This window comes from Erinaceus europaeus, chromosome 4 (assembly GCF_950295315.1).
Source record: "Erinaceus europaeus chromosome 4, mEriEur2.1, whole genome shotgun sequence".
NCBI lineage: Eukaryota > Metazoa > Chordata > Mammalia > Eulipotyphla > Erinaceidae > Erinaceus > Erinaceus europaeus.
This window is the reverse complement of record NC_080165.1, coordinates 25555357-25571192: the sequence shown is the minus strand read 5'-3', so window position 1 is coordinate 25571192 and position 15836 is coordinate 25555357. Positions and strand designations below refer to the sequence as shown.

The 15836-nt window shown below is 51.4% G+C and overlaps 1 protein-coding gene across 2 annotated transcripts; it reads left to right on the top strand.

Annotated features, from left to right (window-relative positions):
* The first annotated feature begins 4479 nt into the window (after positions 1-4479).
* On the top strand, positions 4480-15553 carry NAGA (alpha-N-acetylgalactosaminidase). Of its 2 annotated transcripts, XM_007523433.3 has the most exons (9): positions 4480-4587; positions 5664-5799; positions 7429-7600; positions 8030-8207; positions 8907-9001; positions 9968-10129; positions 12573-12770; positions 13880-14023; positions 14948-15553. In XM_007523433.3, the coding sequence occupies exons 1-9, from the start codon at positions 4572-4574 to the stop codon at positions 15080-15082; spliced, it is 1236 nt and encodes a 411-aa protein (XP_007523495.1). In that variant the 5' UTR covers positions 4480-4571; the 3' UTR covers positions 15083-15553. The 2 variants fall into 2 exon arrangements, with proteins under 2 accessions (XP_007523495.1, XP_060045043.1); XM_060189060.1 differs by lacking the exon at positions 5664-5799 and having other exon boundaries at positions 4482-4587.
* The last annotated feature ends 283 nt before the right edge of the window (positions 15554-15836 follow it).

Genomic DNA, 15836 nt, shown 5'->3' with positions numbered 1-15836 from the left:
TACAGTGAACGAGATCTGCAGGCCTCAGAGTTCAGAGCTTGGGGCTCTTATCTGCAAACACAGTTCAGTCCCTGGGCACCTGCAAAACAATTTTCAAACTGTCAACTCACTCATTCTAAGGGATGTGAACTCCTATGTCATCTTTGGGACCCAGTGAAACCACCACCTCCTCCAGGAAGCCTTCCCTAACCTGACCTACCCTGATCATATACTCACCCAAGCCCGGCACTTAAGAGCAATTTAAGGGGCTGGGTCCCATTATCTTGACAAAAACTCAAACTTCAACTCCCTGTCCCTTGGCTTGCGCTCATGGCTTGGGCGCCCTTCCTGCTCCTCACCGCACCCCTCAGTTCTGGCCTCTTCTCATCAAGTAGGTCCCAGCTCACATGCCCCTCTGGCACCTTGCTGTGGTCCACCCCGCAAGTCTCCGTCACACCCCTACACTGTGCTTTCCTTAAAGCACTAACTACGGGAGAAAACTCAGCTGGGGTCCTGCTTCTAGTTCCTATATATAATCCCCCTCTCTCTCTCTCACTATATTTTATTCAATTAATGTCAATAGTTGATAGTAAGTGGTCCGGGAAACACGGAGAGCAGGGATGTGGAGTTTGGGAATTGTCTTAGTGGGAGGGTCAGGATTTTCGTTATTATTACTATTATCAGAGCTCAGACCTCAGGCAAGTGTCATTTCACTGGTCTGGGCTACTTTTTTGCATCCAGATATAGAGGCAGAAACAGAGACTGATGGAGAAACACTACAAAGGAGCTTCCCCAGCTACCACAGCACTTCCCATGTGGCGCAGGAGCTAGAACCTAGGCTGTGCGTGCCAAGACATACATCTACTTGATCAGAGCTATCTCTCCAGCTCAAGACTACAATTTAAAATAGAATAAACAGAAGACAGGTACTGAGAAGGTAATGTTTGACAGCTACTGGAAGGAAGTGATGGAGCCAGTCCTACCAAAATTCAGGGAATGAGCATTCTGGCAGAGGGGCTAGCCAGTGCTTCAGCCCTGAAACTTGTTGTGTTGGAGGAACTGATGGAGGGGTGCAGTGGAGGGGTATGAATGGTGGAGGGAGCAGTAGGAGATGGGGCTAGAATGCAGAGTGGGGCTTTGCAAAACTCTAAGGGCTCTGGTTGCAGACAGAGCTGAATAGAGAGGCCAGCAAGGGGTGATGCCAACTGTTTAGTTTATTTTTATTTATTTTTAGATAGAGACAGATAGGCAGAGAGAGAAAGAGACCATAGCACTGAAGCTTCCTTCTGTGCAGTGAGAGCCAGGCTCAAATCTGAGTCTTGCATCAGGAAAAGCAGCACACTACCTAAATGAACTGTTTCATAAGTCCTGAACTGTTTTCAAAACAGTTGGGAAGTCAGCTGCAGTAGCCCCAACAAGATATGAGGGGAGCTAGAAGAGTGAGAAGTGGTCAGACTATGAGCTGCAAGGACATGCACAAGGATCTGGGTTTGAGCCCAAGGCTTCCCACCTGCAGGGGGGGCTCACTTCACAAGCAGTGAAGCAGGTCTGCATGTGTCTCTCTGTTCTCTCCCTCTCTGCCTTCCCCTTTTCTCTCAATTTCTCTCTGTTCTATCAAGGAAAAAAAAAAAAAAAGACCATCAGGAGCAGTGGATTTGTAGTGCAGGCACCAAGCTCCAGCGATAACCCTGGAGGCAAAAAAAAAAAAAAAAGATGGTCAGACTCAGAACCATGTGTATGTATGTATTTATTTATTTTTAACATTGCCACCAACATTATCAATGGGGCTTGACACCTGCTTGATGATTTCACTGTTTCTGGTGGCCATTTCTCCCTCTTTTATTTCTTCCTTTCTGTCTTCCTTTTATTTGATAGGACATATAGAAATTGGGAGAAGAGGAGAAGATGAAGTGAAAGAGACACTTGCAGCTCTGCTTCACTACATAGGAAGCTTTCCCCCTGCAGGTGGGGACTAGAGACTTGAATCCTGGTCCTTGCACATGGTAATATCTCCGCACAATAGAATGCACAACCACCTGGCCCCCATTCCCATAATTTTGTTGCTGTTGTTATTGTCATTTACTTACACAAGCAAGAAGGAGAGAGAGAGAGTGAATCAGAGCATCACTGTGGCACAGGTGATGCCAGGGATCAAACTCAGGGCGTGATGCTTTTAAGTCCAATGCTTTAGCCACTGAGCCACTTTCCAGGCCACCAGAATGGGTTTTGAAAGGAGAAAGCAGTTTTTGCTGAAAGATCACGTTACAAGAGTGAGGAAAAAAAGGAAGTGGGGAGGATCTCATGATTTTGACTTGAGTCCCTGGAAGAAGAGACAAAGGAGATGGCAGGTGTTGAGTCTGGAGCCAGTTACATCTAGCAGTTGCTCGCTAAGTCTCTGATGAAAAGGAAGGAAAATGCTGTGTCAGGGCCGCAATAGGGGTGGAAGAAGTGTCAGGTGGGAAAGGAGAGCCTCCTGGCTTGGCAAGAGCTGCACCCTTCCTTGCCTGGTTTTCCTTCTCCCATCATTCTCTTCCCAGTACCTATATACCTTTGTGCCATGCTCCAGGACTTTCTCTCACTTCCTCTATATAAAAACATATTTGAGGAGTTGGGCGGTAGGGCAGCGGGTTAAACGCAAGTGGCGCGAAGCACAAGGACCAGCGTGAGGATCCTGAGCCCCCGGATCCCCACCTGCAGGGAAGTCGCTTCACAGGCAGTGAAGCAGGTCTGCAGGTGTCTTATCTTTCTCTCCCCCTCTGTCTTCCCCTCCTGTCTCCATTTCTCTCTGTCCTATCCAATGACAGCAGCAGCAACAACAACAACAATAATAATAACCACAACAATGATGGAACAAGGGCAACAAAAGGGGAAAAAAATGGTCTCCAGGAGCAGTGGCTTCGTGGTGCAGCGAGCCCAGCGATAACCCTGGGGGCAAACAAACAAACAAACCATATTTCACGGTCTCGGAGGGGTCTCAGTGGCTAGAGCTAGAGCTTTAGACTCAAAAGCATGCGTTTCCCACATTCAGTCACGAGCACGGCATGTGCCAGTGATGCTCTGATTCTCTCATGTTAACATCTAAGTAAAATTAATTATGTATATTTGATTTGTTATGTGAAGAGTTTCACATGAGACAGACAAGCCAGCGCACCACTCTCATGCATGCAGTGCCCAGACTGAACCCAGAAATCAGACATATGAGTCCCATGCCATTACCAGTTGAGTTACTTTCCAGCAGTTGATTTCCTTTTTTGTTTGTTTGTTTTAACGGTTATTTATTTATGAGACAGCTACCCAGAGCATCACTCTGGCATGTGAACCTCATGCTTCAGAGTCCAGTTCTTGATCCACTGCTACACCTCCCGCATACTGTTCATTTCCTTTTTTTTTTTTAAGATATATTTTTCTCTTTTTTTAAAAAATTTATTAATGAGAAACAGGAGGAGAGAGAAAGAGCCAGACATCACTCTGGTACATGTGCGGCCAGGGGTTGAACTCAGGACCTCATGCTTGAGAGTCCAGTGCTTTATCCACTGTGCCACTTCCCGGGTTCATTTCCTTTTTACAGCTAAGCGAGGGATTCAGGCCAGAGTTACGCATCCAGCGCCCCTGGGATGCCAGGTACTATCTTCGGCCCTCTGGGGCCAGAGACTAACCCCCTTCGGAGAGAGAACTAACAGGACATCCGGTTCCTAAGCCTGGACTGCTCGTGCCCGTCTCGGGTGCGCGCCAGACCGGAACAGGAGGGAGGCGGGGCTTGTGGAGCTTCGGGGGCGTGTAGAGCGCACAGGGGCGGGACCCGGCGTTGCTAGGGGGCTCCTGATAGGGTCCCCGAAGAAGGCGTGTCTCCTCGAGGCTCCGCCCCCAGAACACGGCAGTCGAATCCTGGGATTGCTGCAGGCAGAGGCTGGAAGGGAGAATCTATCAGGCTGGGGTTCCGCACGGTTCCGAGGGGTGAGTGTCAGAATCGGAGGTCTCTGGGGGGCAGGGGAAGCCCCCGCGCTGGCAGCCCAGACCCGGAGCCTGGGCCCGACTCGCTTCCTCCTTTCTTTCAGCCAAATAGCTGCTACTGTCTAACCTCGATCCGGTGAAGGGCCGCCCCGGGGCGCTGGAGGGTTCCCAGCCTTGCTGGGGTGGTGAGGTTTCACCCGAGACTCCCTCCCTGTGTAGTTTTCTGAAGGGAGAACACAGGTTTCGGGCAGTGATGACAGGGATCGGGGAGGAGAACCTGAGGGAGAAGGGAGGTGGGACCCCCCTCCAAAGTTAGGGGTGACAGTAGCCAGGCGGTAGCGAACACCCTGGGTTTTTTTTGTTTGTTTTTAAGACCTTAGTTATTATATTTATTCATGAGAAATGATAGGAAAGAGAGAAAGTACCAGACATCACTCTGGTATATGTGCTGCCGGGGATTGAACTCAGGACCTCATGCTTGAAAGTCTAATGCCTATCTACTATGCCATCTCCCAGACCACGTGAACACTCTGTTTTTCTCACTTTTCTCAGTTTCCAAAGTCCAATATATAAAGGAGGAAACAAACAAACAAAAAAGTCGAGCAGATCTGGTCAGATCCTGAGACGCTGAGCCCAGAGCAATGTTGCTGAAACCAGGTACTTTCCCAGGTGGGGTGGCGGGGTGTGGGGTTGGAGTTTGTCTAGAGGAAGTCTGCTGACTGGGTGGCTTTCTCTGGTAAGAACGGGTGGAGAGTTAAGTTCCTTACTCCTGAAACTGAGCAGGGAAGGGAGGAGATACTCCCTACATATGGCTCGGTTCCCCTCCAAAGAGGGGAACCCATTTCCATTCCATTCTTCTTCTTCCTCTTCCTCTCCCTCTCCCTCTCCCTCTCCCTCTCCCTCTCCCTCTCCCTCTCCTTCTCCTTCTCCTTCTCCTTCTCCTCCTTCTTTTTCTCCCCCTCCTCTTCCTCCTCCTTTTTCTCCTTCTTCTCCTCCTCCTCCTCTTCCCCCCTCCTCCTTCTCCTTTTTTTTTTTTTTTTTTTTTTACCAGAGCACTGCTCATCTCTGGCTTATGGTGGTGTAGGGGACTGAACCTGGAATTCTGGAGCCTCAGGCACGAGAGTCTCTTTGCATAGCCATTATGCTATCTGCCCCCACCCCTCTCTCTTCTTCAAAATACAGAGGACCTATCTTCTGTGTTAGTGATGTGTGCTACAAACAGCCCCAGTAAAGTCAGCACCTTGTAATTCCATCTTACAGATAAGGAAATAGAGGCCCAGGAGGGAAAGTGTTCAGCAAGGTGAACCACGTTGCAGGACCAACCTGACTAACCTTTTAAAGTCCATGACACCAGCTGGAGGCTTGTGGTGGGAAGCAAGGGATCTGCGTGGAACTCAGGGGGCCTGGAGTCTTGACTCCAGTGTACCAAAAAATTCTGTGTGAATGGGGCAGGAGAACTGGTTAAGGAATAGCAAGAATATGACCTCAGGCATTATTCCAGCACTACCACAGCTACGGCTGCTGGGGACCAGGCCTCAAGTACAGTGTTCTACCCAGGCTCCTTGTGCCCCTCATACAGCCAGAGAGCAAGCAGCTGCGGGAATAGCTGGTTCCCCTACTAGCCCAGGTTTGCCTGTGTGGAGGCTGGCAGCCTCTGCAGGGCTGGGAAGACTGTGGAGGGAGTGGGGTGTGGAGCTATGGGAGCCAGTAAGTCATTCCTCCAACCGCCCCAGTGCTATTGCTGGTCCTGGTGGCCCCCGTGTTGGGACTGGAGAACGGGCTCATGCAGACGCCGCCCATGGGCTGGCTGGCCTGGGAACGCTTCCGCTGTAACATCAACTGTGAGGAGGACCCCAAGAACTGCATCAGGTGAGTCAGTCCATGCTGCCTGATGGGCCTTGCCCAGGGCCCTGCAGACATGGGGCCAGGATGTGGAAGGCCAGCTAGACAAGAGGGCAGGTCACCCCACCCCCTGCCGGAGGTGGCTTCTGGGACACCTGACACTCAGTCTCATGACCTGCTTGAGGCTTCATAACTTATGGGAGCTGGAAATCTGGTGACGAGCCCAGCCCCAAGAGAACCAAAGGGCAATAGCTGGGACGTGAGAGACACTTGGCTGCAGCATCTGCACCCCATTTATCTCCAGGATTGGTTCAGCTGATCTGGCTGGCTAGGCAGGTGTCCCTTTCCTCCCTTAATGCCTGATGTGTGTCCCTCCCAAAGCTGCAAGCTTGATCGTATAGGATGACCTTCCTTGAACGGAGACAGACTATCTTTGGTTGAGGGTATATGAGTAGCTAGAACATCTAAATAGGCTCTCAAGGTCAGAGTGAGATAGTTGTTAGGTCCCAGCTGACCCCGCAGGCTTCCCTAGCCCATCTCCGCCCCAGAGCCTGAGGCGCAAGCTGCTCCTTTCATTCCACCCTGCTTGTGGCTCCAGATTCATTGAATAAATGGCTGGCTCCTTTTTTCAGAATTGTGATTTATTTATTTATTTTTACCAGAACACTGATCAACTTTGGTTTATGGTGGTGCTGGGGACTAAACATGGGACCTTAGCTCCTCAGGCATGGAAATCTTTTTGCATGACCATTATGCTTTTTCCCCAGTCAATTCATTTTATTTATTTATTTTTTTAATTTCGTGAGAGAGGACCAGAACACATGTGCTAGGGATGGACTCAGGGCCTCCCGCCTGGTCTTCCAGTCTTCTACTCCCACACCACTTCCTAGGCTGCCCTGGTGTCTTGTCTTGTTTCTGTGTTTGTTTTTCCAAAGCACTGCTCAGCTCTGGCTAATGCTGGTTATGGTGGTGCTGGGGATTGAACTTGGGACCTGCGAGCCTCAGGCTTAAGAATCTGTTTGCTTGTGGTCCGGGAGGTGGCACAGTGATAAAGCTTTGGACTCTCAAGCATGAGGTCCTGAGTTCAATGCCCGGCAGCACATGTGCCAGAGTGATGTCTGGTTCTTTCTCCTCCTATCTTTCTCATGAATAAATAAATAAAATATTTTACAAAAAAAAAATCTGTTTGCTTAACCATTATGTTATCTCCCCCACCCTTCCCTGGTATCTTGTTCACCTGTTATCTGGCTGAGTCTTTTTTAAATATATTTATTTATTTATTTTCCCTTTTGATGCCCTTTTAAAAAAAAATTGTTGTTGTAGTTATTGTTGTTATTGGTGTCATTGTTAGATAGGACAGAGAGAAATGGAAAGAGGAGGGGAAGGCGGGGGGGGGGGGAGAAAGAGACACCTGCAGACCTGCTTCACCGCCTGTGAAGTGACTCCCGTGCAGGTGGGGAGCCGGAGGCTCGAACCGGGATCCTTATGCCAGTCCTTGTGCTTTGCACCACCCAACTCCCCTGGCTGAGTCTTGATCCAGGTCATGGATCCTAGGCCCTGGACTCACTCAGAGCATGTAAGGAGTCTGACAAGCCTTGGGGAAGGGGCTGTCATGATGGTCCCGCTGATCTCCCCCTCATTCCTACTCCTCCCCAGTGAGCGGCTCTTCATGGAAATGGCTGACCGCCTGGCACAGGATGGATGGCGGGACCTGGGCTACACCTACCTTAACATTGATGACTGCTGGATTGGTGGGCGAGATGCCAGTGGCCGCCTGCTGGCCGATCACAAGCGCTTTCCCAATGGCATTGCCTTCCTGGCTGACTATGTGAGCCCTGCCCCATGCTGGGGATGGGGGTGGATGTAGGGTAGGGAAAGACCTTTTCTTTCACTACTCTGCTTAGGGATCATTCCCATAACCCCCCTGTTCACAACTGTCCTGGGAAGCCAGACAGACCAACAGCCAGTTTGGCCCCTTTGTAGTGGGTAAGCCTGGAGGGGCATCTGGTCCAGCATGGGATTTCAGGATAGATGTTGGGAGGTGGCAGCTCTGAGCTGACAGCAGAGAGGTGATGTTTAGGCAGGGGAGGTGTGACAGAAATACAAAGGTCTGGAGGCCAGAAATATTCTATGGAGGTGTGTGTTGAGGGAGTGGCAGGACTATAGTTGCAACCCTTTTCTTTGGGTAGTGGGGAGTCATCCAGGGTTGTGATGGGGCCTGTGAGGCAGCTCCCTGAGGGTCCTCCACCCCCTGCAGGCTCACTCACTAGGTCTGAAGCTGGGCATCTATGAGGACCTGGGCAACTTCACCTGCATGGGCTACCCAGGCACCACGCTGGACAAGGTGGTGCAGGATGCTAACACCTTCGCCAAATGGAAGGTGGACATGCTGAAGCTGGATGGCTGCTTCTCCACAGTCGAGGACCGGGCCCAAGGTAGGTCTCACCACGGGCCATCCAGCATGCAAGGTGGCATGGCTGAGGGAGGCCTGCACCCACAGGGCTGGGTTTGTATGTGGACCCTCGCATGTACTGTTCTCACTCAGGGACTGGAGAGATCTTGGTTTCCAAACTCCCTAAAGATGAGTGGTACCGTGCCCCGCCTGTGGGGTGTTGCAGCACACCCCCTTTTTAATGTATGTGTAATGAGTCTTTTATTTTATATTTACTTATTTATTTATTGGATAGAGACAGAAAAATTGAGAGAGAAGGAGGAAATAGAGAGTGAGAAAGAGTGGTCCAGGAGGTGGCACAGTGGCTAAAGCACTGGGCTCTAACGCATGAGGTCCTAAGTTTGATCCCCGGCCACACATGTACCAGATTGATGTCTAGTTCTCTTTCTCTCCCTCTCTCCTATCCCTGTCACTAATAAATAAATAAAATATTGAGAGAGAGAGTGAAAAAGAAAGAGACAACTGCAGCACTGCTTCACATCCATGAAGCCTCGCCGCTGCAGTTCGGGGCCAGGTGAGCCAGGGCCTTTGCGCCTGGTGATGTTCGAACTCTGGGACAGCACGGCCCTTTTGAGCCTCAGTCTCTTCACATTTGGTGGGAGGTTGGGCTGAGGCCCCAGATTTCCTGCTATACCTCCTTGGTCCTAAAATGTGTGTATGTGTATGTGGGGGGCTTCTCTAGGGTACCCCAAGATGGCTGCTGCCCTGAATGCCACTGGCCGCCCCATTGCCTTCTCCTGCAGCTGGCCAGCCTATGAAGGGGGACTGCCCCCCAAGGTAAGCCCCGCCTGCACCTGGCAGTGCTCCCACATCTGGTCCTCTCACCTCCTGAACCCTCAGGGCTGCTCTCTTCAGAGCAGATCAGGTGCAGATTCTTTTCAGCATAATTGGCAGTGTAGTGCTTTCTCTTATTTGGAAAAAAAGAAGAAGAAAAAGGGCAGGGATATATAGCATAATGGTTATGCAAAGAGACTATCATGCCTGACACTCTAAAGTCTTGGGTTCAATCCCCTGCACCACCATAAGCCAGAGCTGAGCAGTGCTCTGGTAAACAAACAAACAAACTATTCATATAGACAGTTTCATGAGGGGGTGGCAGGCACCACTCTGGTCTGTGTGGTGCCAGGAATGAAACTGGGAGCCCCAGGCCTGCAAGTTGTCTGTTCCATCAGTTGAGCTGTTTCCATGCACAGACTCGCAGGCCTAGAACAGAGGGTCATCAGCACCACAGAGGTCTAAAATGAAGCATAGTCAGGTGGTGGAGAGGGGTGGGTATCCAGGCTATGGAGGGCCACACATCACATGCTCATACCCAGCAAGGGCTCAGACCCCTCAGTTGTACTAAGTGAGCCTGGAGATGAGATGCTAGTGAGATCAAGCCTCTAAAAGGTCTGCGAGCATCTCGTTGGAGCCCCTCAGCACCAGGGGCTCTAGAAAGGGTGGGGTCAAGCCTGCCAGAGAGGGCTCTGGCAAACTGAGGGACTTCTGCTGAAAGAACACAGGGAGGGCTACAGGTTCTCCTGCCTGGACCCAAGCCCTTTGCTTAGCTGAGGGACAGGCTTCTGGGACCATCTCTCATGATGGGGAGGGAGCAAGCCTCTCCAAGACCTGGTCTGTTCTGACAAGCTCTGGACCTATTCCCTTCCTCCACTGCATGACTCCTGCCAAGGCTGCCCAGCCCCTGCATGGGCACCCAGGCGGTGAGGGCTGATGCCACTGGACTCTGCCCTCCCTGACTTCCAGGTGAACTACAGTCTGCTGGCCGACATTTGCAACCTCTGGCGGAACTATGACGACATCCAGGATTCCTGGGAGAGTGTGCTGTCCATCCTGGACTGGTTTGTGGCCCACCAGGACATACTGCAGCCAGTGGCAGGCCCTGGGCACTGGAATGACCCAGACATGGTACCAGCATGGTGGGAATGGTAGGGGAGGTGGCCCAAGCCCCATCTTTGATGAACCCCTTTGCCGGCCCTGTGCACCCTGGACACTGCCAGTTTCTGGGTGGGTGTCTGGAACATGTCCTGCATTAGACTCACCTTGGGAGCCTGTTCCCAGTTCCATCCAGGCCCCAACCCCCAGCTTCCAAGTAGACTGTGCAGGAGTCTCCCCCGCAGCTCTGCTGCGACTGTTTGTATCTTGTGCTGAGACTGAGCCCAGGGCCCCATACATGTGAGCTTATGCTTGGCCACTTAGTTGTACCCTGGCCTGTGTGGCTTCTTGAGCCTGAGAGCTTGGTGTGTGATTCTTGTGTGCCACAGGATTTCTATTCAGGGGGAAGGTTGTAGCATGTCACTTTCCCTCCCTAGACTCTCCTGACCTGGGCTACCTTGCATTCTTCTACTACTACCACTACCACCACTACCACTACTGCTGCTACCTGCATTATTCTTCTTCTTCCTTCATCATCTTCTTCTCCACTTTCTCCTCTTCCTCCTCCTTTTTCTTCCCCTTCTTCTGCTCCACTACCTGGCCCCCACTTTTTTTTTTTATTAAGGTTTATTTTAATTAGATGAAGGGAGAGAGAATGAGATTGAGAGAGGACACAGAGCACTTCTCAGCTGTGGTTTATGGCAGTGTCAGAGATGAACCTGGGATCTTGGAAGCTCAGACATACTAACACTGTGCTTTAACACACTGAACAATTTCCCCTGGCCCACGCATCTCTTTCAGTGCCCTGCACCGTTTCTCCCTGCGTAGCCTCCCAAGGCTGACCTGGCCCTCACTTATAGTCTTAGTATCTTAATTTGTTGTTGGCTTTGTTGTTGTTGTTGCAATTACCTTATAGCTTATAGTTTGAAATGTGTCATGTAGTATCAGAGCTGTCACTTCAGACAACAGGTACCATGGGCGATGGCGATAGTAACTACAGACACTGGGTCAGATGGAGAAACTCCAGGAGAAAGGGAAATTGGCCTGCTCTCAGGTTCTACTTCCAGCTCTGCCACATTACCTGGGCTGCTGACTTAGCCTTGTCTGTGCCTCAGGTGTTTTGTTTTGTTTTACATAGAGGCAGAGGCTGAGAGAGTGAAAGAGATCATAGCACTTCAATACAGAGGAGGCAGGGCTCAAAACAGTAGTGCACATGGCAAAGTAGCACATTACCTAAGTGAACCATTTCTTCAGTTCTCAGCTGTCTTTGTTTTTTCTTCCTCTCAATTTCTCTGTCCTATCAAATCGAAAGAAAAAAAAATAGAAAAAAAAGGCCTCCAGAAGCAGGGGTACCAAGCCCCAGCAATAACCCTAGTGACAATAAAAAAATGAAAAAGAAAGAAAAAGAAAAGGAGATCCACAGCAGAGGGCGAAGTGGATGGCCTTGTAAAATGCTGAGCAAGGGCCCAGGCAGTGGCGCACTTGGTTAAGCACACATATTATAGTGCGCAAGGGTCCAGGTTCAAGCCCCTGGTCCCCACCTGCAGGGGGAAAGCTTCACGAGTGGTAAAGCAGGGCTGCAGGTGTCTCTCTGTCTCTCTCCCTCTTTATCCTCCCCTCTCAATTTCTCTCTGTCTCTATACAATAATAAATAAATAAAACACTTAAAAAAAAAAGAGACACCTGCAGACCTGCTTCACCGCCTGTGAAGCGACTCCCCTGCAGCTGGGGAGCCAGGGGCTCGAACCGGGATCCTTAGGCCGGTCCTTGTGCTTCACGCCAGGTGCACTTAACCCGCTGCGCTACAGCCCAGCTCCCTTAAAAAAATACTGCCTAAATCCATGTCACTCTTGTATTTTTTATTGTTTTGCCTCCAGGGTTATCGCTGGGTCTTGGTGCCACTGCTCCTGCTCCTGGAGGCCTTTTTTTTTTTCTTTTTCTTTTTCTTTCTTTCCATGAGTCCACCTCTCCTGGCAACTATTTTTTTTTCCATTTTATTTGATAGGACAGAGAAATTGAGAGAGGGGGAGGGAGAGAGTTTCCCGGGTGTGCCACCACCAGGCCCCCAGGTTGCTGTATTGTGTCAGCAGTGGTGGTGTCCTCTGTGGCTAACTTGCCTTAGGCTCAGGGCAGGAGGTGGTGGGCAGGAGCAGGGCCTCTGTCCAGACTGGCTTTCTGTCTGCTGCCCCCATTTTTCTGGACTTGCATGTTCCATTTTAGCAGTGCTTTGGCAGCAGGATCCCGTGTCCCATCTGAAGAGTTGGCACGGAGCATATTATCAGCCCGTAGTCTGGGTGAAGTGAAACTCACAGACTGAGAGGGAAAGTGACTGACTGCCCCCGACCCCACCCCAAGGCACTCCTGTGGGAATAGTGTTGTGCAGCCAGGCCCCACTGGTCGTTTGCAAGTTACAAGTGGAGGGTGGCTGACTACCCTCCCTGCCCCCTCCCTGCTGACTGTTCCTCCCCTGCCCCAGCTGCTCATTGGGAACTTCGGCCTCAGCTTCGAGCAAGCCCGCTCCCAGATGGCCCTGTGGACGGTGCTGGCGGCCCCCCTCTTCATGTCCACGGACCTGCGCACCATCTCCCCGCAGAACATGGACATCCTGCAGAACCCGCTCATCATCAAGATCCATCAGGACCCTCTCGGCATCCAGGGACGCAGGATCCTCATGGTGCCAGGATGTGGGGACGAGAGGGGAGGCCGAGGGGCTGGGCTCTCTGGGGAGCAAGACTGCAAGCATGGTCATGGGGAGGGGGCAAATCTTAAGCTTCTGAAATCAGCTCAGCACCACTCCTAGGTTGTGTTCCTGCTGGGACTCTACTAGGAGCTGCTCCTGCAGTTACCCACTGGGTAGGGGGATGGGGGGTATAAGGGGGCAAAGCCCGAGGACAGCTCAGGAAAGAGCAAACTTGGCTTCTGGACATGTCTGGGGTGCCTGGCAGGGACTGGGTTTCCCTCCAGAGCCTAGGGGGTACAGTGCCACAGTATTGGCATTTACTTGTCACCCGGGCACCTGCTGGAGGACAGTTCTAGATAAGTTTTCTCAGAAGGTAGACACACCTTCACTGCTTAAACATGGGGAAACTGAACCTGACTAGCTTTCTCCCAGGGATACACAGCTGCAGTTTAAGCGCACATAGTATGAAACGCAAGGACCTGAGCAAAGATCCTGGTTTGAGCCTCCAGTTCCCCACCTGCAGAGGGGTCACTCACAAGTGGTGAAGCAGGTCTGCAGGTGTCTGTCTTTCTCTCCCCCCTCTGTCTTCCCCTCCTCTCTCCATTTCTCTCTGTCCTATTAAAAAAAGAAAAGAAAAGAAAGAAAAATGGCTGCAGGAGCAGTGGATTTGGAGTGCGAGCACCTAGCTCTAGCTCTAGCAATAACCCTGGAGGCAAAAAAAAAAAAAAGACTCAGGCACCAGCAGTGACCCTGAAAGCTTATGCTCTCTTCACAGATCCTTGCACTCTGGGACCCCGAGAAGGGACTAATCTAATCCCAGCCCAAGGAGGAGGAGCCAGATGAGAGGGGAGGGGGTCCTTCCTATAGGACAGTCCCTTCTGCTCTCCACAGCACTCCCCCATCTTCCCAGGAGCTCTGGGCAGCAGTGGGGGCTCTCTCTGTGCTGGGCTGGGCCTGGCTTAGGTGTGCCGGGGGCATCTGCTGAGTAGTGCTAAATCAGTTGGAGTGCTGATGGTTGCATGACTTGGTAGTGCAGGCTGGAAGGGGCCAGGGAGGAGCCTCCAGGGAACACCAGCCACTGACTAAGCCATCTCCCGTGCCAGCACAAGACCCACATTGAAGTGTACCTGCGACCACTGGTCAGCGAGGCCTACGCCTTAGTCTTCTTCAGCCGTAGGACAGATATGCCTTTCCGCTACAGCACCTCCCTGGCCCAGCTGAACCTCACCAGTTCTAACCTATATGAGGTAAGTGCCATTGCCTGAGGGGAGTGCTGGCGGGTGCAGGGTTCTCACACACACCTGGACCATCTGGCAGGGGACACTTGAGGGTGTGACTGGTACTGTCCTCTGCCCCAGTGTTGCCAGGCTCCATGAGTGGAACTGCCATGTATACCGGAGTCTGTGCCTCTGACCCTGTGTGCTGCCCTCACTGGCCCCAAGGCCTGGGCCCTGGCCACTGCCTGTGTCTGGGCATCAACTGGAGGAGTGATGGGAGACTCGGGGTCTGCTTCTGGTGGGCACGCTGGAGGCCCAGCATGGACAGGACAGGCCTTGCTGTCCTGTGGTTGTTTCTGTTCCATCTGTCTCTGACAGTTCTCCTCATCACTGATGTCCCTTCCTATAATATCTCTCTGTCTCTGATATCTCTCCCTGTCTCTAATGTCTTTTTTTTTTTTTGCCTCCAGGGTTATTGCTGGGGCTCTGTGCTGGCACTATGAATCCTCTGCTCCTGGTAGCCGTTTTTTCCCATTTTATTGGATAGGACAGAGAAATTGAGAGAGGAGGGGAAATAAAGGGAGGGGGAGAGAAAGACAGATGCCTATAGACATGCTTCACCATTTGTGGCATGTCCCCCTGCAGGTGGGAAGCTGGGGGCTCAAACCAAGATCCTTGCGTGGGTCCTTATGCTTCATACTATATGTGCTTAACCCGATGCGCCACAGACCGACCCCCTTTTTGTTTTTGTTTCTTTTTTAGTATACATATTATCTTAATGAGAGAGATATCTGCGGAGACCAGAACACTGCTCAGTTCTGATTTATGGTAGTTCTGGGCATTGAACCTGGGACCTTGGAATCTCAGGCATGAGAGTCTTTTGCCAAAACTATTACACTATCTCTCTAGCCCTCTAACATCTTTGCCTGTCCCTGACATCTCTCTCCATTGCAGGCCCAGAATGTCTACACAGGTGATATCATCAGTGGCCTCCGTGATGATACCAAATTCACGGTGATCATTAATCCTTCAGGAGTGGTTATGTGGTACCTATATCCCATCAAGAAGCTGGGGATGTCCCAGCACTGAGGACCTGGGACACATGACAGGCTGTGGCGGCACCACTGAGCCCAGAGCATGGAGCCTCCACATGCCAAGGGCCAGTAGCAGGTCTCTGCTCCCCAGGTCCCCCTGGGTGAGCTGACCCCATCGGACTCCAAGCGCAACCTCAGGATTAAGCTCTGCGTCCTGCTCACTGTGGGCCTTCTCAGAAACTGGAGTCACTTTCCTGTGGCCTTTTTCAGGGGTCACTGGATGGCCTGGCCAGCTCCCAGAGGCCTGCAAGCTGGGACAGACACCTGCCAGGACACCGGTCTCCACCCTCCTTCCCTTGACTCTGAAATGAGGACTTGGAAATTATAATTCAGCATGGCGTTCAGCCATCTTTGGGGAAATTCCCATGGATTATGTGATTGGCTCTCCTCAAAGGAGGATGCCAAGGGAATGACTTTGGTCCCCTTACGTCACCAATAAAGCTGCTCTTTAGCCATGGAGTTATAATTTGGCCCCAGAGACAAGAGTCCTTTCAGTTAAGAACACAGAGAGCTGTCTCCTGGGCCACCGGCAGATTGTACTATTCCTGCTCTGCCCAACGAGTGGTGCCCACCCTCTGTCCACAATGTCTCTACCCTATTCAGATGACAGGGAAGCCAGCCCTTTCCTGCTCTCGCTGTAAGCTAAAGGGCTTCTGACATTGCTACTTTTGGCACCTGATCATCCCCCTTTCTGTGACAGGGATTTCCTCACTGGCACGCAGAGCTAGTATAGGTGAGGGGTCAGCTTG